Source organism: Arachis stenosperma, chromosome 5, assembly GCF_014773155.1.
Source record: "Arachis stenosperma cultivar V10309 chromosome 5, arast.V10309.gnm1.PFL2, whole genome shotgun sequence".
Taxonomy (NCBI): Eukaryota; Viridiplantae; Streptophyta; class Magnoliopsida; order Fabales; family Fabaceae; genus Arachis; species Arachis stenosperma.
Window position 1 is genome coordinate 15543053 of NC_080381.1, and position 24216 is coordinate 15567268.

The following is a 24216-nucleotide window of genomic DNA, read 5'->3' on the forward strand; positions in this document are numbered from 1 at the left end:
GGCCCGATTAACCAATTTTTTCTTTATAATTGATTCATGATGGACTTGGAGGAGAAAAAATTGATACATTTTCTGTTAGCGAGATGGCAAGAATAGATTAAAATTTTTTATTTTTTTTAATAATTGCATAATTTTGAGACTTTTTTATGCAATTATATTTACTCTTATATTTACAATATGATATTTTATTAATTTAATATATTATTTAAATTTTAATTCACAACGTATCCTAAACGTGTCGTATCCAATTTTTTATAAAAAGAACGTGTCGGCGTATCCGTGTCGTGTCGTGTCCGTATCGCGTGTCGTATCGGTGCTTCCTAGCTAGCAAGCCGCCTAACCTTTTTTCATCCCTACTCTTGGATTAAGATAGTGGGACTCACAAATAATAAATCTTATAAATTTAAAAGTGATTAAAGTATTATTTTATTACTTTACTAGCATTGTCACTTTTAGATGATTTTATGTACCTGAGTGATCCTCTTAAAAAAATTTAATTAATTTATCCTAAAGACATATGATAAGTTTATCACTAATAAAAAATTTTAAATTTTTTATTTAATAAATATAAAATAAATACATTAAAAGTTTAATTTTTTTTATATTTTCAACAAAAAATTTTTTAACTTGTAATCTTAACATGTACCTTGATAGATAAATCCTTAAAAAAAAAATTCACGTTTCAACAATTAACACAAAATTAAAATGAAAGTATGACATTAACCACTACTTTATTTAGGTTTCAATGCCGATGGTAACTGCTAAATCATGCATGTTCATCTCAGAGTTCTCTCTGTCTAGCCATGAGGATGTGAAATAAACCAAGAAATGGAAAGAAAAACAGCAAAATTTATAACCGCAATAAAAACAAGATTTACCATTATATCTGCTTCAAGGTCAACATCCATGTACAGTAGGTTTTATAACCACAAAAAGCAACACACAGTTTGCAGTTCACAGTTCCCAGATTTTGTCCCTAAACCTAACACAGACACAAATGATTACAGCACTTTTAAAATTACAAGCAATGCGGCATTGGGGGGATTTGGTTTGCTATCACTTTTGCATTTTGGTTGGCGAGGAACCTCATTAAGAGTAAAGGTTCACGTCCACCTTCCTAGAATATTCCGGAACATACAATAGTAAATTTCAACTTCACTTTAGTTTAAAACCATGGTATATATTTACGTATTTATGTACGTATATATAGATTGTATTTTAATTAAGAGGTTATATCTGTTATATATATATGTTCACCTTCTTAAACATACACTGATACACAGGTCACTCATCACCGTACTCCATGTATATCCTAAAATGCTAATGCCATTTTGTTTCCTCTGTTTCCAGAGTTTGGAGAGCATTTGACTCAGTCTCATTGAAACAGTTAAAACCAAAGTCATGAATGCCAAAGTCTTGACAGTCCAATAACCAAGATGTAGGAGTAGTATCCCATAATGCATCAATGAGTGGAGTATCATCAAGCCACAAGCTGTTCAATATTAGAGATTCATCCCCATCCCCCGATGCAGAACAAGAGTTTTCAGTTGGTGGTGACGAACTCGACGAGTTCTCCTGCTGTGAATTGATGGGAACCGGTACCCCATTATTATCGTTGTTGTTATCAACAGTTTCCTTGAGCTGTTGTTGAGGTTCTGGCAATTGCTCTGCTGATTCGGATGAAGATGATGATGATGAAACTAGTTGTTGCTTATCAAGAGGTTCATGAGTAACAGGGTCAATACCCATCTTAAGGAGCTTTTTCTTGATGTGTGTGTTCCAATGATTCTTAATCTCATTATCTGTCCTTCCTGGTAACCTTGAAGCTATCTTAGACCACCTGAGACAAAGAAACTTTACCATAAGTAGTTAAGTAAGCTTTAGGCTGCGTTTGGAATGGAGATCTGAAGACAGAGACTTAGAAACTGAGATTAAATTATTTTTCTGTATTGTGTTTTGTGTAAAATATTTTGAATTATATTTAAGTATTATGTTTGGTTTAAGATAAATATAAAGATCAAAAAGTATATTTAAAATTTAAAAAATTAAATGAGAGTATTATAAAAAAATATTAAAAAATGAGAGTATATTTAAAAAATATTTAGTCCTTCTAGATTGAAAGGACTAAATTTTGTGTCCCAATACCAAAATTTGTTTTTGGTTTTCCCGATAGGTGCGGACTAGTGAGCTAACCACTAGACTAACCCAACTTGGTTACCAAAATTTTAATTTTAGTAAACAAATACTACCTATGTGTTTTGGGCCTTCCTTATTTCTTGCTTTCCATCCAAAGATAAGTATTCATATATATCTTGTGTATAGCAAAAACAAGGGAAAAAGTGTTGGAATAAGATTGTGTGTACCTGTTGCCAAGACGGGCATGGAGATCGATGACAAGTTGCTCCTCAGAATGAGTGAGGAGGCCTCTCTTCAAGTCAGGGCGAAGATAATTGGTCCAACGAAGACGGCAGCTCTTTCCACAACGCTTAAGGCCTGCAAGCTTAGGCACAGTTCTCCAACAGCACTGTCCGTTGCTCATGATGAAGTTCATAAGCTTCTTATCTTCTTCACTTGTCCATGGACCTTTCTTCACCCCAACTTTGTCACAGCATGGTTGTCTCCCCATACTGCTATACCAACACACTATTTTGTTTACTTTGATTGCTCCAATAACCCAATTGCCCCACACCCACCTATATATATAACAAAAATTATAAGGAGGCAGAGACCAATTGGGGCCCACCAATGGGTTCTGAAAGCCACCTTGGAACTAATATATATATTTATGGGGTGTTCTCGTATTTTTTATATCATATATATGACGCTGACCCAAAGGCACACCTACATGTGTTATATCATCCCAAACAACTCTTAGAGACGAAAATGATTTATCTTTTTCCCATCTTCCTTTACTGATCCACTCCCCTGATTCAAATCTTACTCAACCATTTCGTCATCACCACGTATATGTGTCGCTAATTTATTGATGGAGTAGGGAAGAGATGATGAAAAATAATACTTGTGTTGCTCTTTTTCTCTTTTTGTTTAAATATAAAGGATATGTAAATTAAGGTCTGCTTTCAAAGTGAGTGGGAGTCATCATACATTGTTTGATTAGGATTACAAAGTAGAGATGGCCATCGTATCATTAGTTCATTACTACTAACACAAGTCTTTGATGTAATGGATATGAAACGATGTGTATGGCTTAAAATTTGATGTGCTTGAAGAAGGTTGATCAAGATCATTGTCGTGTGCAGTATACGGTGTGTGTGGGACAAGTAGCTGCGCCAGGTGTGAAAATGTTAAAGCATTTGGAGATCTTTATCTATTTGACATTATTGGTGTTATTTTGAATGGACAACAATCATCTATTGAGTTTCGGTGGCCACAATTTTGATTTGATTTTCCTCTCACAAATAACCATTCCTAGCCCGCTCGCTGACTTTTGTTTTTCCTATGCCCCTGTTTATAATGAATCATAATCTCATTAATGCATTTGGTAGAAAGAAAGATATAATACAGAGGGGACATGCATGCCTAATAATATGACTCAATTCAAGGGTTAAGAAAATATTCGTCAAGGCTTAATTAGGACTACAGGGAATATGATGTTCCAGGGATAAAAGTTAAAACAGTACAATGACAGCACCGCTCATTAATTGAAGCAAAATATAAGTAGTTATTAATTATTACAGATGGATATTTATCTAACTAATAGAAAAAGATTAAACAATTTCTTTCACAAATCTTCTGTTACACTGCTATATTTTATATATGATGCTCTATGGCTCACTCCACTGCTGGACAAGTATAATAAGGATGCGTGCATGAGTTGGTAAATTAGATCACAATTTTGGTTTAGTATCTTTGGCAAGTACCAAACATGCATGAACCGTAAAGCAGGCTGTGTATTATAAGCTAAGATTATTCCATGCATTGATCAACTAAGAGGTTTATATTCAGGGCGTTTTCAAACCTTTCCCTACCCTAACAAATGAAACAAATTAAATTTTAAAAAAAGAAAAAGGGGGTTGGCAAGGTTATCAACAAGGCCAAGAGCCATTATAATATGGCAGATTGGCAGTAGTATCTTAATTCCGTGCGAAGGATAGATCATATCAAAGTCAAATCTCTTTTATCAAACAACATTGAGGTAGTGATGCATACATACATGTCCTTGTTGTGCATCTGCCATGCGGCTATTTAATTTAACATGTTAATATTTTATTACATGCAGAAGATTAGAATAGGGTAGGGGACAACCCCAATTTTTGGTCTTTGACTTTATAGTCTTGCCCTGCGTCTAAGCTTCACATATCAAACTATTATATTAAAAAAATGATAAAACTTCTTTGTGGTAATTGCTAGAGGACTCATCGTATATAGCTGATGCAGGGGAGATGTGCTTTTATTTGATTTTGTTATGTTCTCTTATTTTCGTGTGGAAAGGTCTGAAAAGGAGAGGTAATATATACACTCACAAACATTTTTTGTAGCTTATTATCACATTTTGAGGTTAAGGCAACTCAAATAGACAAATGCCACATAAATGTATGTTAGCTTTCAAGGCACTGTATTAAGATAGTATATTCTAGCATAATTTTTTTTAAATTTGTGAATTTTTAGAGACCATAATATACATATACTATTAGTATATTAGCTAAAGTAAAAGTGAATATTCAACATAAAAGGGTTGGCATGAGAGAGTACTCAATATGGAAGTTAGGTACAAACACCAAGGTGATGTGAGATTACATGTGCTCATAACACGTAGAAAAAAAAAAAGAAAGTAATTTTTAAATATTTATTTTGTGCTTAAATTTTATTTAATTAATATATAATATATAAATCAGATCTAAATACATGTGTACGTTAATAAAAATTACTTTTTTCTATAGTACGAAGGTGTTATGCGTATCACACCACTGAAATCAACCTTTGCTGTCAACTCCTTGACCAATGGACATCTAATCTAAATTGAGAAACCTCTTGCAATTTTTTACACACCATAAAATTTTTTTCCAAGAATTAGACTCATACATTTATATACATAGAGATAAAGAAATAAAACCCTTATTATTCTCTCTACTTTACTGTACTCTTGACGTACATATATATAGTATGAGATTTGTTATTGATTTTAAATTTGAATTTCAATTCAAATTTAAATTATATCTTAAAATTCTAAATCTGAATCCTTCAAATTTTATGAATCATATCATAACAATTTAAAATATAATTGATTTGAATTTCATCCAAAATTATAATTCAAATTCAGAAATAGAATAACTAATTATTCTCAAATCTCATTTAATATTCTCAATTATCATATTATTATTATTATATTCTTGGTGCTAGCAAATAATACAATAATATTCTATTTGAATTATTTATTTGATCAAATCAAAATAATAATTAAATAATTCTACAGCAAAGATTAGAACACTCGTTAGTGTATGACTCCATAGGTTCAATACTAAGTGGGTAATAAATTAGTCATACTAAATTTGCTAATCAAGGTTGGCGTCTAGCAACACTCCTCAACCACCAGATAGTATGAAGTAATATATTTTTAGTAAGAACTTTAGAAGAACAAAATATAATTCCTTCCATCTTTCCAACTCTTGGTTAACCTTTAGAGTATGGTTTAATTGTCAAACTCTAACATGTTACCATTATTATAATGAACTGTGAATGACTTAAGAAACTCTTTTCTTCATTCATTCAATCCCTTGGCTAAGGTTTTATTCATCTAAGTCATTATAATCATAGAGCTCAAACTCTTTACCGAGAGTTGACAGATTTTTTATTGACTAATCATTAATTCTAGAAGTATTTAAATTATACCCAATATCCATTCAACTAGCACCCTAGGGTATTAGGTGTCCGGAATCAAAGTATAATAAATACATTGTTAATTACTATGACAGTCGCAGATCAAAGGAAACTCTATTACTATGTTCATCTTGAGAATATCCTATTGACAAATATGCGATAATTATAACCATTAGGAATTCTCAAAGTGAGTCAGTTCAATGGTCATATCTCTATATGCACCATTTATATATATAATTTAATAAATGGATCTATTAATCTTTATCAAATGAAGACCATTATATATATATTGGTCTTTCTGGATTATTAATGTTCTTTTTAATAATCTTATGACCAAGAACAATTTAGATTAAAATTATAAAAGATTTATCTCTCAATATTATGATCACTATCACAATGATAAATCTCTAAATTTAATCAAAGACTTTATTATATTAATATTTTAATATAATAACAATAACAAATTATTTGACACATAATTAATTAGATTGTGGTCATACTTCTTATTTCCAACAGGTGATATATATATATATATATATATAAAAGAATGAGATCCTTTTAGAATTTGCTATTGATACAACATGCGGCTTTTTCCATTTATTCCTTTCGGTAGTGGTCTTACAAGCCCTACCAAAATTATAGACGAAACAATTACTTCATAAAAATGTATAAAAAATGGAGTCGCACTTAAAAGTCAAGTATTCTACCATTGAGTTAGCAAGCCCCTAACCATATATATATATATATATATATATATATATATATATATATATATATATATATATATATATATAAGTATAAGCTTATGATTAACACGTTGCTTGCAAGTTGGAGCTGTCTGCAACCATATTACTGTAGCAGTTGTGAGTTCATTATCACACGACCCTTCCCCAAACATCTTCACAATTCTACTCAATTCCTTCCCTTTTAAAATTTCTTTGGCGCACTCATTCTCTTCCCCTTACATCATACAAATATTTAATATTTATGACCAATGTACATGGTAAACAATAATAAGCAAATATTGAGTAATGCCGGTCAGTTCTTTTTATTTTATGTATATATGAAAAGAAAAGAAATTATAAAATTCTAACTATATTTTGGGGTAAATGGTATAAAGTCTTATCTCTTCTGTTGTACTATTGTAAATCAAATCTTAATTGATTAGACATGTAAGTAATAAGCTTTATAAAAGTTAGATAATCTTTTTTCTTGATGTGTTGAATCACTCACAAACCATAAATATAAAATATAAAAGTATATAACCTATTATAAGTCATCACAACAGTGAAATAAGAGGTGGACTAGTTAAAACTTGGACCAAGATATACAACAAATGCAAGAAAGTATAAGATAAATTACTTTACTCCATTTACTTTCACTCTAATATTTACTAAAAGTATATTCATCCAAACTAATTTAAATTGGTCTAATGATTAACTTTAATCTACAATTGATAGTTTTTAGTTTATTAGACTAAAAAATACCATTAAAAAAAAGTATATTCATCCAACTATAAATCTATAACAAAGTATTTTGAATATCGGCAAAAAAGATGTGATATATTATGTTTATTCCCATTTTTAATAAAAGTGTTTAAAACTTTTAAAAGGGAAGCATGCTATAAAAAAATGTGGTACTACAATTGAATATGTGTTTAGTTTAATGTTTGATTTTTACAGACTGTTTTAATCCTTTTAACAGTAGTATAAATAGACATCTTAAAATTCAAGTCAATTAAGATCTGCTTTTCTAAGTTATGGTCCATCAAGTTCTATTAACAAACAAGCATTTCATGGGTTCCTCACCAGATCAACTATATATATATATATATAGTATTTCAAACTACACGCAGTAATTAAACTCTTCATCAAGTATACACTACACTGCATACAATACCAATTTTGCTACTTATTGTTTTAATAAAGAAAAAAAAAATAATTAATATACTGTTAGAATATGTAATTTTGTGTGTATAATGTAATTAAAAGGATAAAGATTACTCCAAGTTATGCGGGCATTGAGTCCCTTTAAACTGAGATTAATGTGGGATTGGGACCCATCTCCATTGGAGTGATATCCATGACAGCTTTAGCTAGCATACAAAGGGCCCCCTTATATTCTGCTGCCAATAACACAAGACACTTGAACTCACCAAGGAATCAACATGGTGACTGAACTTCAAAACAAGTGTCCATTTGAAAAAGTCACAACTATAACTATGTGTATTTGGTTTAATATTTTATTCAACAAATATATGTTTTATTTTTTTGGACAGCATTTCTTTTTGTTTGGCTTTTTTTTTTCATTTTTCTAAAAGCAACATTAGACTTGCTTCAACATTCAATTGGGAATGCCGTTGAAAATTTATGACATACTAATTAATTTTTTTACTAAGTATATCCTTTTTCATATCCTTTTCTTCCTTTATCAAATTTATATTTCAAAAAAAGAATAAATTTTATCTTAATTTTATTTATATACTTATATTTACAGATCATTCTATATACATATGTAAACTACTACAATACACACAAAAAACTAATCTCTTAATCATTTTATAATACATGCCAATTTACACAACACATAATGTCATATTTATTTTATATTTTTTCATAATTACATATATTTAATTTTTTTTAAATCATATAATAATATTTATTATTTAAATATTTTTTTACTAACATATTATATTTACATGTAATAATACTTAGCTTTTGTGTAAGTAATATAAAGATCGATATAAATTATATCTTTTTTTAATAATTTTACATTCTAATATGATTTTGGTCAATATAATCTAAATATATTTTTTTTTGAAAATATATTTGACAAAAAAATTCAAATATAAATTACATTGGCATCAATCTAATTTTGATCAAAATTAATTTTAAATTTATGTGTTATGTATAGCAATACATCCTTCAAAAGATATATATTAAAGGTGTATGTGCTTGTTCAAATTGAATTCAATTATACACAAAGTAGTTCAAATTCTTCATTAATAAAATAGCTTAGTAACTCTGCAATATAAAATAATTGTTAAAATGCATTGTCACCGAAGAATCCCCATGACCTAAATACTAACTATATAAAGAACATAGCTAAAAGTAATTAAGTTATTAGTGTAAGAAAGTAATTTGCGTAATAAGAGAGTAATGCAGTCGTCACTAAGACAAACATGACTCGAATTAAAAATCTTATATATACCACTACTATTTGACGAATCGCAAGGCTAGTTAATTGAACAAACAGATTATTAACTTTAGGATGATGTTCAATTCATTCTCGAAAAATTATTTATTCTTCAAATTATTTTTCTAAAAATTAAATTAGTTAATTAATCTTTAAAAATTATTATCACAAGTCAAATTAATCTTTAATTTCTATAAATTAAAAAATAACATATTACATTAAGTGATACGTTAAGTGATACGTGATATGATAACAAATTAATGTTATATATTATAAAATAATTGATTGATGTCATTATAGAGTTAAATTAATCTCTTAAAATATACACACGGCTAATTTAATTTTTAAAAATTAATTTGAAAAATGAGTGACGAATTTGATTATTATATGATCCTTTTTCTCTTAAATTTTGTTCAATGTGTTGGTGCATCCTCGCTCGTGTATTCCTGTGCACACTTGTGAGGTGTTTTCATTTCTTTTCAACACATTGAAAGGGTTCGATTAGAATTTGGACCCATTGGTCCAAAATTTCAACAGCGTAATCTTTGGTGTGACAAGAGCAATTCCCAGAGTGCATTCATGACACAAGGACTTTTGAAACTCAAGTGTGTCTATACATACATATTAGAAATTTGGATGATGGTGGTTTGATATGAAAATTTGAAGCACAAGCAAAAAGAACGGGACAAGTGTATTCTAATTGACCAATAAGTATGTCCCACATTAAATTACGTCATTAGGATGGATCAATTTTAGTAGTAATCTCTCTAGCTATTTATATTATATAAAAGTTAATACTAATATTACTACATAATAAAAAATTGACAACTTAACATTTTATAATTTTATAGTTTTGTCACATAAATATTATTGTATGAGTATCCATTTTATCTTTGCATTACCATCCAAATTTAATTTTTTTTATATCTATAATGATTCTAAAAATGGTTATAATTAGATTTATTTTTCTCGTTAATTAATTATAATCATTAACTCTTATTAATTAATTACCATCATTAACTACAGATAACATATTTTCTCATATTGTAAAATAAATAAGGAAGAGATAATAAAATAAAGTATAAATAAAAAAATAATACTATCAATATTTACCAATACTATTATACTACTATAAAGATAATATATTAATATTATATTAGTATTGTATGAAGAGAGAAAGTAAAGAAGTGTTTTATTGTATAATAAAAGAGAGAGAATCTTTGTTGTTAATATTGCTGTGTGTATTATCTCGTACCATATCCCCTATTTATATATATATAGGGTTCATATTTTCAACCTTCATTAATATAAATTCTTTCTTGGTAACATGAAAACTGAGTCACCCGCATGATATTTAATGGGCATCCATATCCTTTGTGTTTATCACAACACTCTCACTTAGATGACCATTTAGGATTATTGTTTCGTTAAAACCTTACTAAAGAAAAACCCAATGGAGAAAAAACCTTAGTGAAGGAAAAATAGTACAATATCCTTTAGTGATAGAAACTGCCTCATTAAAAATATTGTCAAGAAAAACCCAATGGAAAAAAAATCTGACCAAGGGAAAAAGAGTACAGTCTCCCCCTCTTGCCGACATCATTTAATGTCTCGAAATCGACGCATCCCAATCTCATGTACCAATCTTTCAAAAGAGGATTTTGGGAGTGACTTTGTGAATAAATCTGCCAAATTGTCACTTGAACGGATCTGTTGGACATCAATTGTCCCTTGATTTTGAAGATCATGAGTGAAGAAGAATTTGGGAGAAATATGCTTTGTTCTATCACCTTTGATGTATCCACCCTTAAGTTAAGCAATGCATGCTGTATTATCTTCAAACAGGACAGTTGGAGCTATCTTATAATCAATCGGTCCACATGATGACAGAATATATTGAATCAGACTCCTCAGCCAAAAACATTCGCGACTAGCTTCATGTATCGCTAGTCTTTCGGCATGATTAGAGGATGTTGCAGCAATCGTCTGTTTTGTGGACTTCCATGATATAGCTATACCACCATATGTGAATAGGTATCCTGTTTGAGATCTCCCTTTATGTGGATCAGATAAGTATCCAGCATCTGCATAGCCAACTAATTGTGACTTGGATCCATAGGGATAAAATAATCCCATATCAACCGTTCCATGAAGATATCGAAAGATTTGCTTGATTCCACTCCAATGTCTTCTGATTGGAGAGGAACTATACCTTACTAGTAAATTCATCGCGTCAGGTCGCGTATTATTAACAAGATACATTAATGCTCCAATGGCACTAAGATATGGTACTTCAGGATCAAGAATATCTTCATTTTCTTCTTTAGGATGGAATTGATCCTTTTTCACATCCAAAGATCTTACGATCATCGGGGTATTCAAGGGATGTGACTTATCCATATAAAATCTTTTCAAGATCTTTTCTATGTATGTTGTTTGATAAATAAAGATCCAATTTTTTGTATGCTCGATCTGCAGGCCGAGACAAAATTTAGTCTTTCCAAGATCTTTCATCTCAAACTCTTCTTTTAGAGTTTTTATAATTGTTGAAATCTCTTCAAGAGTCCTAATGATATTTAAATCATCAACGTACATAGCAATTATAATGAATCCAGATGCAGATTTCTTTATGAAAACACATGGACAGATATCATCATTCTTGAATCCATTTTTTGCCAGATACTCAGTAAGACGATTATACCACATTCGTCCAGATTGCTTCAGGGACTTTCATATAGATATCCCGATCTAATGAGCCGTATAAATAGGATGTTACCACATCCATTAAATGCATATGCAGTTTATGATATGTAGATAAACTGACCAAATAACGCAATGTTATCGCATCCACTACAGGGGAATACGTTTCTTCATAATCTATACCGGGCCTTTGTAAAAAACCTTGTGCCACAAGTCGGGCTTTGTAGCACACAACTTCATTTTTTTCATTTCATTTTCTCACAAATACCCATCGGTATCCAACAGGTTTTTCATCTGCAGGTGTACGGACTACAGGTCCAAAGACTTCACGTTTTGCAAGTGAGTCTAATTCAGCCTTCATGGCTTCTTTCTATTTTGGCCAATCATTTTTTTGTTGACATTCTTCGACTGATCTTGGCTCAAGATCCTTATTTTCATGCATGATATTTAATGCCACATTATATGCAAATATTTCATTGACAATTGTCTTATTTCGGTCCCATTTCTCTCTTGTAAAGACATTATTTATCGAGATCTCATTATTTTCACAATTTTCAGGTACCTGAACGTCTTCAGGCGTTAAAATTATATCAGAATTTTGGACAACTGTAGGTATCTCTACTATATCTTTTTCAACAGGAATCGTATTTACCTCTTTTTTTTTTTCGAGAATTTTTGTCTTTGGAACCGACAGGTCTGCCACGCTTCTGGCGTGTATTTGCTTCGGTGACAATTTGTCCAACTAGGACATCAATTTGAATTGGGGTATTTTTCACTGATATATAAGATTTGGTTATCATCTTTGTATCAGAAAATGCATCAGGCAATTCATTTGCTATTCTTTGCAAATGTATAATCTTTTAAAATTCTAGTTCACATTGCCCTGATCGAGGATCTAAATGCATCAACGATGATGCATTCCAATTAAGTTCCTTTTCAGGAAGATTATTTTCTCCCCATAATATTGAAAATTTTAATTCATCAAAATGACAATCCGCAAACCGGACTTTAAATACATCTCCAGTTTGTATCTCAAGATATCTCACTATAGAGGGAGAATCATATCCAATATATATCTCCAATTTTCTTTGGGGTCTCATTTTGGTGCAATTAGGTAGTGCAATGGAAACATATATCGCACACCTAAATATTCTTAAATGGGAAACATTTGGCTGCTGGCCAAATGCTAATTGCATAGGAGAGAACTGATGGTAACTCGTTGGCCTCAAACGAATAAGTGCTGCGACATGTAAAATAGCATGCCTCCACACCGAGGTTGGGAGATTTGTTCTCATAAGAAATGGTCTAGCAATTAATTGGAGGCGTTTAATAAGCGATTATGCTAACCCATTTTGTGTGTGAACATGAGCTACTGGATGTTCAACACTTATTCCATTAGCCATACAATAAGCATCAAAAGCTTGGGAAGTAAATTCACCAGCATTATCAAGACGAATTGCTTTGATTGGATTTTCTGGAAATTGTGCTTTTAATCGAATAATTTGAGCTCGTAATCTCGCAAACGCCAGGTTGCGAGAAGATAATAAGCACATATGTGACCATCTCGAAGATGCGTCTATTAAGACCATAAAATATCTAAAAGATCCACATGGTGGATGAATAGGTCTACATATATCACCTTGAATCTTTTCTAGAAATTCAGGGAACTCAAATCCAATCTTTACTGGTGATGACCTTAAAATTAACTTCCCTTGAGAGCATGCAGCACAACAAAATTAACTAGTTTTAAGAATCTTCTGGTTCTTTAGTGAATGTCCATGAGAGTTTTTCAATAATTCTCCTCATCATAGTTATTCCCGGATGACCCAATCTATCATGCCAAGTTATGAATTCATTTGGGCTAGTAAACTTCTGGTTTACAATGGCATGTGATTCAATTGCACTAATCTTGGTATAATACAACCCAGATGAAAATGACGGTAATTTTTCTAATATAACCTTTTTATTTAAATCATGAGTTGTGATACATAAATACTCATGATTTCCCTCATTCATTGTTTCAATATGATATCTATTTCAGCGAATATCTTTGAAACTCAACAAATTCCTCAGAGACTTGGCAGATAACAGTGCATTATTTATTATAAATTTTGTTCCTCCAGAAAACAAAATTATAGCTCTTCCGGAGCCTTCTATCACATTGCCTGAGCCAATAATAGTATTAACACATTCTTCTTTTGGCACAAGATGGGTAAAATATATATCACTTTTGAGAATAGTGTGCGAACTTGTACTATCCGCAAGGCATATATCTTCATTATATATCCTTACCATTTTCTTCAAGGACAAATAATAATAAAATGAGTAGTATGCACAGTTAAATTGAATACTTGATCGGAATTATTTTTCTAAGAAATACTGCACATAAAAATAATGTCATATACTAAAATTTTATTTTAAAACATGACACATTTAATGATTTCAAAACTCATATACATTAATATTTTATTATTTATGTACATCACATTTGAAACTTAAATACATAGAAAATAAAACTTAACAATAAGTGCTTTACATTATTTATTTACATGGATACTTAACAATCCCACATATTAAACTATTCCATTATTGATCAGATGACCAATATTTCCTTCAGGATCCTCAAAGAAATCAGATACATCATAATGAGTGGTGAAATTTTTAGCATAATTTGAAACGAAATTCGACTATTTTCCCTTGTCATCCTTTTTCAAAGATGCCTGGTAAAGATCGACTAGGTGCCTTGGTGTACGACAGGTACGTGACCAATGGCCCTTTCCACCACAATGGAAACACTTATCCTCTGTTGATTTGTTCTACCCGATATTTCTTTCTTTATCTCACTTCTGGTGAGATCCTCTCTTTTGAATATAATTCCTTTTCCTTCCATAATTTTTCTTGTTATTAAAAGCTTGTCATTTACCTCTTCTAGAGTAATGATTTGCCACATTTACTTCAGAAAATGGGGCGACGCCAGCAGGGCGCGCTTCGTGATTCTTTAAAAGTAACTCATTGTTGCGTTCAGTAACAAGAATGCAAAAAATTAACTCAGAATATTTTTTAAACCCTTTTTTCTCGATACTTCTGCTGCAGGAGCACATTCGAGGCATGGAAGGTTGAGAAAGTTTTCTCTAACATATCATGATCAGTTATCTTTTTCCCACATAATTTCATTCGTGGGGTGATTCGAAACATTGCAGAATTATATTCATTTATGGATTTAAAATCTTGTAGACGCAAGTGCGTCCATTCATATCGGGCTTAAGGAAGTATTACCGTTTTTTGATGATTATACTTTTCTTCAAGGTCTTTCCAAAGATCTGCAGGATCTTTTAATGTGAGATATTTATTTTTCAATCTTTCGTTAAGATGACGACGAAAAAAAATCATGACTTTGGCTTTATCCTTCTGGGATGCATTATTTTCAACCTTAATGGTTTCTCCAAGATGCATTGAATCAAGATGGATTTCAGCATCTAATATCCATGATAAATACTTATTTCCAGATATATCAAGAGCATTGAATTTAAGATGAGAGAGTTTCGACATAATGAAAATTTGTTACCTGAGTCATCTAAAAATTTGATCAGAGTTTCGTGCTGATAACGTTTTAATATTTACCAATATTAAAATAAAGTATATATAGAAAAATACTACTATCAATATTTACCAATATTATTATGCTACTATAAAGATAATATATTAATATTATATTAGTATTGTATGAAGAGAAAAAGTAAAAAAGTATTTTATTGTATAATAAAAGAGAGAGAAAATATTTGTTGTTAATATTGCTGTGTGCATTATCTCGTACTATATTTTCAACCTTCGTTAATGTATAGAGTTCATATTTTCAACCTTTATTAATGTAAATTCTTTCTTGATAACATGAAAACTGAGTCACCCGCATAATATTTAATGGGCATCCATATCCTTTGTGTTTATCACAACATCTCATTCATTTTAAATCATCTTGATCACCAAATTCATTCTCTCATTTTTATATTCACTTTTATACTTCTACTTAATTTTTACTATATAAATCAAAATTCACTTCATATATATATTTTTATCTTCTTCTATGTAATTCTATATCTCTTGCTCTTTCTCCCTTCCATTATATTCTTGCTAATTTGCACAATTATTTTTTATAATTAAATTTTTTTTTATTTTGCTAAATAATTGACTTATTATATATTAGAATATGAACTTTCTAAAACACTAAAATGTATACTTTTACAACTTTTCCTTTTTGCCTTTGTCTGTTTAATTATTTTAATTAATTATATATAATCTCTGTCACATATATATCATTTTTTTATCATATCAACAACAACAATAATAACAAAAATAAATAATATCATAATTCGTGAAAAATAAAATTAAAAAATTAAATATTATTTTCGGTTATAAAAATATTATATACACGTTTATATTACATCTAATAGTATTATTCTTATTTCAGAGTATTTAAATATGATCTAAAAAGATAAAAAATAATAAATAAAATTGAGTAATTAAAAAGAATAAAAATAAATATAATTATATAAAATTATAATTAGAATAAGTGTACACTAAAATTAGCACCAAATTAGTCATCGTATAAAATAAATAATAAAATATAAAATATACATGAAAAATGAATTAAAACATTGTATTTACATACATACATGATGACTTATTTAATAATTAATTTTTTGTATGTATATATAATTTTTGATAAACTTAAATAAATAAATTTCATTTAAATATTTTTCGTAAGTTTTCTCATAACTTTATAAAATTTTTTAATTACATAATTATTAAATTTTATATTAATTTATATATCCATCTAAATTTCGTGCAACACACTGGTCTAAGTCTAGTTTTATATAAAGTTGAAAGCAACAAAATTGAATCCGATCTCATGAATGAAACTATTCACACTACTATATATAGGAGTGGCAAACGGGCTTAAACCCGCTGGGCCGGCCCGCGTAACCCGCTAAAAAAGGCGGGCTGGGCTGAAAAATCGGGACCGCCAAATAGCAAAAGCCCGCCTAACCCGCACCGCTTAAACCGCGGGTTTTGGCGGGCTTTGGCGGGGCGGGACGAGCTTCCCCGCCGGGCTAAAGTTTTTATTAGTGAGGGGGTATTTTTGCAATTTTTTTACCAATACCTAACTTCCCCCAACCTAACTTACAAGAGTATGAAGATAAAAATTGAGTGTTTTGAATTATGTTTATGTTATTTTGGAGACAATATTTATAATTATGTTTTGGATTATATTTATTTTGCTTTGGAAAGAATATTTATACTTATATTTTGAATGAAAATTTGGTTTATAATTATATTTATTAGATATTTATAATTACAAAGACTTTAATGTTTGTGAATATAAAAATATAATTTTTTATGCCATTAGATATTATAAATTTATTAATATAGTTGTGAAATTATATATATTACTTAGTAGTTAATAGTAAAAAAAAAAAGAGGAGCTTTGGCGGGCTTAACCCGCCAGCCCGCCAGCCCGCTGTTAGGTGGGGCGGGCTAGGATTCTAGGACCGCCTCACTAGGCGGGGCGGGGCGGGCCAGCCCGCCAAAGGGCGGGCTTCTGGCGGGGCGGGGCGGGACGGGGCGGGGCGGGACGGGGCGGGCTTCCCCGCTTGCCACCCCTAACTATATATCACGCTCTTTGGACACACTCTAATGTTGTCTTATCAACACTTAGACTCTCTTAATCTCTTTAGTTAAAGTTAAGTTAGTCTAAATCTCAACATTTAACAAAAAAAAACTAAGAATACAAAAATATAAAAGAAAAATAAAATTTTAATAGAAATAACACTTTACTTCTACACAAGTATTTATCACAAATGACTTGTATATCCAAACTTAAAATTCTCATTATATTTATAGCTATCTCAATAGGCAATTAGAATTAAATCTAATTAATTGTTTAAATAATATATCTAAAACTTTCATTATAAATATTAAATATATCACATTTTTCTAAACTCTTTTATATTATTATTCTAAACATTTTTTAATATTCTATATATCCATATTCTTTTAAAATGTTCTATCACCTTATAAAATTTTTAGCATCTTTTAAGATTTTCTAAAATCTTTCATGGTATTTAAAAATCTTTTAGAATTATTCATAACAATATTGTCAAACACTTTAGAATTTGTCTAATTTTTATCAAACACCTTAAAATAAAGTAACACATACATTATTCTAAAATTTTTTGTGACATAGTACCTGATCCGTTACCACTGAAACCGGGCTCAACTAGCAAATCTCGGAATCGATGAACTGTCAAACAAATAACCTCCCAAAAATCTTTCCAACCAAACTGTTGGAATCTCAAATATCGGAGCATTAACAAAAGATTCCACAAAACAAGCAGCAAGGATACAAATAACTGGCTAAAGTTAACTCTATATATACGAGTGACTAACTTAGTTACAGGTATGATATACACTCAGTCTTACTCTGAATAACCTCACACTCTTACTTACTTGAGCATTGGAGTCCCTTTGCAGGTGTCCAACGCCTCTTCCCCACAAGAAGACAACGTTCCATCCCATTGTTCCAAGGAGAGCTTGTTCAAATGTCAGCAGAACGAGCTATACTTCGGAATATCCGCATTTACACAGGAACATTTGACACCCACCGTGAGGCTGAGACTTTTTTCTAACCCCACAACTCTTTATTCTCTACATTTTCTAATTTTTTTTTGTAGGCCACAGCATATGGCGGACGAGCACAGTCACGCTCCCTCGAATACTAACCAGGCCGAGTTTCTGAACATCAATAAGGCCCTCAGGGCCGAAAACCAGAGAATGGCCGAACTCTTACGCCAGAAGCAACACAACCACAACAAAGGAGGAGAGCACAAGAACGCCGAAGACAAGGATAACAACGATGAACATACCTCGGAAGCAAAACACACTATACTTAATCCCCCAAAAACAACCACCAAAAGAACCAACCCCTTCACAAAGGAAGTCATGAGTTTCGAAATGCCTAAAAACTTCACCCTACCAAGGAATAAGAGACCCAAATATCCATGTCACTAAATTCCACACTATGATGTTCATGAACAAAGAATCCGACCCAATTTTGTGTCGCAATTTCCCAACCTTTCTGGATGGAGCCGCCCTGATTTGGTTCTCCAACCTCCCTGAAGGCTTCGTTTCCAATTATGATGAGCTGGCCGACCAGTTCGTCAACCATTTTGCTGCATCTAAAATATACGTCCACAATTCTGATTACCTGAGCGCCATCAAACAAAGGCCGAACGAAAGCCTGAAAGACTACATGACCAGGTTCGCGAAAGCAACTAATGAAATACCCAACGTAAACCCCGAAGTTCATCTTCACGCTCTAAAGAGCGGCCTTCGCCCAGGAAAATTTCAAGAGACCATAGTCATAGCAAAACCGAAGACTCTGGCCGAATTCTAAGAAAATGCGATAACTCAGATTGAAATTGAGAAACTCCGAGCATTTGCAAAAAATAGAAAAGCCTACCTCGAATAAAGAAAACGAAAGACAAAAAAAGCATTCAAGCAGTATAACAGTCCAAAGGTCATTCATACTAATACCTAAGTTCGACAGCTACACTTCCCTTAATACCAAACGGGAAGACATTATCAAAGATATCCTGCATTCAAAGCTCATCAAACCTCCAAACAGGGCCGGTACATATCAAGACCAATGATATGTAGACAAATCCAAATACTGCGCTTTCCATAAAAAATACGGACATACCACAGACGATTGTGTAATAGCAAATGACGTCCTCAAAAAGCTAGCCCACCAAGGACTACTAGACAAATACATTGACAGCCACGGATGAAAGCGAAACATAGAAGACCTCAGCCAACATGCTAAAACAACTGACAATCCCCGAAATAAAGGGAAAAAGGTAGATGGTGACTTTAATCCACCCTGCAGAATAATAAATTGCATTTCCGGTGGTTTTGCAGGTGGAGGATGTACAAACTCGGCAAGGAAGAGATCATACCGAGCTATGATGATCATGACAGGGTCAACCTCGTCTCAACCCGTCAATCAGGACAAACCAGAAATCTCATTCCTCCCTAAGGACTACAAGGCAGCCGATCACAACCTCGACGACCCTGTAGTCATTACTGTACAGGTCGAAGAACCACTAGTCAAGAAGATCTTGATGGATTCGGGGAGTAGTGCAGATGTGCTATTCTACTCAATATTTCAAAAGATGAAACTAAGTGACAAGACCTTCCAACCATCATCCAGAGAACTGGTAGGTTTCTCAGGTGAGCGAGTCTCCATCCGAGGTTATATCTGGTTACAAACCACATTTGGAAATTATCTTGACAGTAAAACCATAGACATACAGTACCTCATTGTCGATTGCAAAAGTCCTTATAATATCATCCTAGGCAGACCCTCCTTAAATACATTTAATGCTATTATTTCTACTGTGCATTTGTGTGCAAGTTTCTCTCGCAGGATAAAAAAGTCATAACAATCCACGGAGACCAGAAAGAAGCCAGACAGTGCTATAACGCCAGCCTGGGGAACGAAAACTCAAGACAGCCTGAACATCAGTATGTTCAAGTAGTATACAATTCAGAACAATGACCTCTCCTGACCAACTTGGACCCTTGGACCAACTATCAAGAAAGACCGATGCCAACAGACGACCTTACGAAGGTTCAACTAACGGTCGAGGAAGGAAAGCATACATACCTCGGCAATGCACTAAAAGATGGAGAATGCGAGGAACTAGCCAAGCTATTAAGGCAAAACGCCGACCTATTCACATGGACCCCAGCAGATATGCTAGGGATAGACCCCAATGTTATCTATCACAAGCTAATTATCAACCCATCAATCCGACCTATAGCTCAGAAGAAAAGACACCTCGACGCAGATAAGAGAACAGCTTCCCTGGAGGAAACCTAAAAGCTACTCAACGCCGATTTCATTAAAGAGCTCAGGTATTCCACTTGGTTAGCCAACGTGGTGATGGTAAAGAAGAACAACGGTAAGTAGAGGATGTGTGTGGACTACACAGACCTTAACAAGGCCTGTCCGAAGGACGCATACCCTCTCTCATGCATTGATAAACTAGTTGACAATTCTTCTGATTTTCAATGTTTAAGTTTCATGGATGCCTATTCTGGCTATAACCAAATATTAATGCATTCGACTAACCAAGATAAAACTGCTTTTATCACTGACAATGGTAATTTTTGCTATAAGGTTATGCCGTTTGGACTAAAAAATGCAGGTGCTTCTTACTAAAGACTCATGGACAAAATTTTTGCAAACCAAATTGGAAGGAACATAGAGGTTTATGTCGATGATATGGTGGCTAAATCAACACATACAGCAGATCACATTAACGACTTGAAGGAAATATTCCAACAACTTCGAATGTGCAACATGAAGCTCAATCCAAAAAAATGCGCTTTTAGAGTGCAGAGCGGAAAATTTCTCGGTTTCATGCTAACTTCCCGAGGTATTGAAGCCAACTCTGAAAAATGCCAGGCAATCCTAAACAAGAGAAGCCCAAAGACAGTAAAAAAAGTTCAACAATTAACTGGCCGACTTGCAGCATTGGCCAGGTTTTTACCTCACATAGCTCACCGATCACATCATTTTTTCAAGACTCTAAGAAAACAACAAAAGTTTGAATGGACCGAAGAGTGCGAAGAAGCCTTCGCCGAGCTCAAAACCAGACTATCAGAACCATCAATCCTTCAAACCCCAAAGGTCGGCAAACTACTTTACCTCTATTTATCTGTTACTAATCATGCTATCAGTTCTGTCTTGGTAACAGAAATAGAAAAGCAACAACAACCAGTATACTTCGTCAAGAAATCCTTTCAGAACGCCGAGGTCCGATTCCCGAAGCTAGAAAAACTGACCCTGACCCTTGTAACAACGGTAAGATGCCTACGGCATTACTTCCAAAGCCATACTATTCTGGTCAGAACCGAGCAACCCCTCCGGCAAATCCTAACAAAACCTGAGCTGGCCAGTAGATTAATTAAATGGTCGATCGAGCTGTCGGAGTACGGCATCCAATACCAATCCCAAGGAGCCATCAAATCTCAAGCATTAGCCGACTTCATTGCAGAACACACCTTAGAAGAACGAGGTCCTACAGATAACAAATGGACACTATACGTCGACGGAGCTTCAAACAGTAAGGCCTTCGGAGCAGGAATACAACTTGAGGACAAACAAGGAACAGCTTTAGAGCAATCTCTACAATTTACTTTTCACGCAAGCAATAATCAAGCAGAATACGAAGCACTAATAGCAGGACTCCGACTGGCCCACACAATGGGCATAACACAGCTAACTGTCAAATGCGATTCCTTACTTGTAGTACAACAGGTAATGGGTAATTTCCAGGTAAAGGATCCATTATTAGAAAAATACAATACCATTGTCAATAACCTTGTCAACGGTTTTCAAAAATTTGATATATCCCATATACCTTGGGAACAAAATGATAGAGCAGATATCCTTTCAAAATTAGCAACAACAAGAAGTCAAACTAAGACACCTATATTATCCCAACTAACGCTCGATGAACCAAGTGTTATGCTAACAACAATTTCAAGTATCTTGTAGGAAGATGACTGGCGAACACCGTTTATAAGTTACTTGCAAACAAGTGATATACTAGACAACATTCAAAATAAAAGAAAATTCAAAAGAAGAGCAGGCTTTTACACACTAATCGGTCACAAGCTATACAAACGAGGCTTCACAAGACCTCTCCTTAAATTCCTAAACACAGTGGATGCCAAGTTAGCAATAGACGAAGTCCACGAAGGAATTTGTGGAACACATATACGAGGCCGAAGTTTAGCCTCCAAAATCCTCTGAGCAGGTTACTATTGGCCGACGTTACAACAAGACTACATGCACAAAGTTCAACACTGTGATCACTGCCAACGTCATGCACCAATCACCCACAACCCGGCCGAGCAGTTACATTCATCCGAGGTAAGCTCGCCCTTGAACAAATGGGGGCTGGACATCCTCGGACCCTTTCCATCGGTACCAGGGCAGGTTAAATTTTTAATTGTTGCTATTGACTATTTTAAAAAATGGATAGAAGCAATACCATTAGCAAAAATAACTTCCGAAAAAATGATATCTTTTGTATGGAAAAACATACTTTGCAGATTTGGTATTCCTCATTCCATCATAACAGACAATGGTAGACAATTCATAGACAAAAAATTTACAACTTTTTACAAAATTTCAAAATAGTCCAACAATTCTCATCTGTAGAACACCCACAAACTAATGGTTTAGCCGAGGCTGCCAATAAGATCATTTTGCAGGGCTTAGGAAGAAACTCGAAGACTACAAAGGGAAATGGGCTGAACTCATTCCAGAAGTCCTATGGAGCTATAACACAACAGAGCAATCATCAACAAGAGAAATTCCTTTCAGACTAGTATACGAATGTGATGCCATGCTACCTATTAAAATCTCACTACAATCGCTTAGGACCGAGAACATCAACGAAGATGACAACATTAACAAGAGATGAACCGAACTCGACCTTATCGAGGAAAACCGAAACAAATCGGCATTACAACAACTCGCTACAAAACAAGCTATAGCTCAGAAATATAACAAAAAGCTCAAACCAAGGACATTTTCAGAAGGCGACCTCGTCCTCAGGAAAATAGAGGACGTACGACGACCACCAGGGCATGGCAAGCTAAGTGCCAACTAGGAAGGGCCATTCTGGGTTAACAGAGTTATCGGCAAAGGAGCATACAAAATTTAAACCCTCAATGGAGCCATACTACCAAATAATTGGAACATTTCTTCCTTAAAATTGTACTACAGAACACGGTGATACACTCTTTTTCCTACTGTCAGATTTTATCCCTAAGTTGGGTTTTGCTAGAGAGGTTTTAATGAGGCACACCACCCCGTATCTTTACAATTATTAATACAATCACAATACAAAGTCTACATGTCACCTCGTCTATCTATTTTACTATTCTACTCGGCAGAGCACTATTAACAATCATTGCAAGCTCATAACATGAATAATAAAAATAAATTCCCATGCGAGAAAATCTCGTAATAAAACAAAAATGTACTTTAATCACAACCAAATTCAAATGCTTCCACCTAAGGAAATTAAACAAACAAGTGCTATAAAGCACAGAATCCAACTCTAAACAGTACCAAACTTGTTCCAAAATACATCAACAGGCTACAAGCCAAGAGTTTCACAATTAAACAATAAACAAACTATAACTATCCAGAATCATGGAGCATCAACGTTCTCACGCTCCCCCTCGACGCTATCTTCATCATCCTCTACTAACCGGCCATCCACAACAACTTTGCTAGGGTCCATCCCGGACAGATCCACTTCGGAAGCCAAGAGTTTGGCTTGATCCATTGCCCTTTCAAAGCAAGCCGCAAATATCTCAAGGCCGTGGTCTTCTTTTTCAGTT

The 24216-nt window shown here is 33.0% G+C and overlaps 2 protein-coding genes across 2 annotated transcripts; one reads left to right on the forward strand and one right to left on the reverse strand.

Moving 5' to 3' along the window:
- Positions 1-862: 862 nt before the first annotated feature.
- LOC130979277 (MYB-like transcription factor ODO1) lies at positions 863-2656 on the reverse strand. The gene is made up of 2 exons (XM_057902685.1): positions 2364-2656; positions 863-1840 (listed from the first exon to the last, which is right to left on the reverse strand). Exons 1-2 carry the CDS (start codon positions 2624-2626, stop codon positions 1321-1323), a joined length of 783 nt encoding a protein of 260 aa, XP_057758668.1. The 5' UTR covers positions 2627-2656; the 3' UTR covers positions 863-1320.
- A 16152-nt stretch (positions 2657-18808) lies between these two features.
- LOC130980479 (uncharacterized) lies at positions 18809-19183 on the forward strand. The gene has a single exon (XM_057904153.1). The coding sequence runs from the start codon at positions 18809-18811 to the stop codon at positions 19181-19183; it is 375 nt and encodes a 124-aa protein (XP_057760136.1).
- The last annotated feature ends 5033 nt before the right edge of the window (positions 19184-24216 follow it).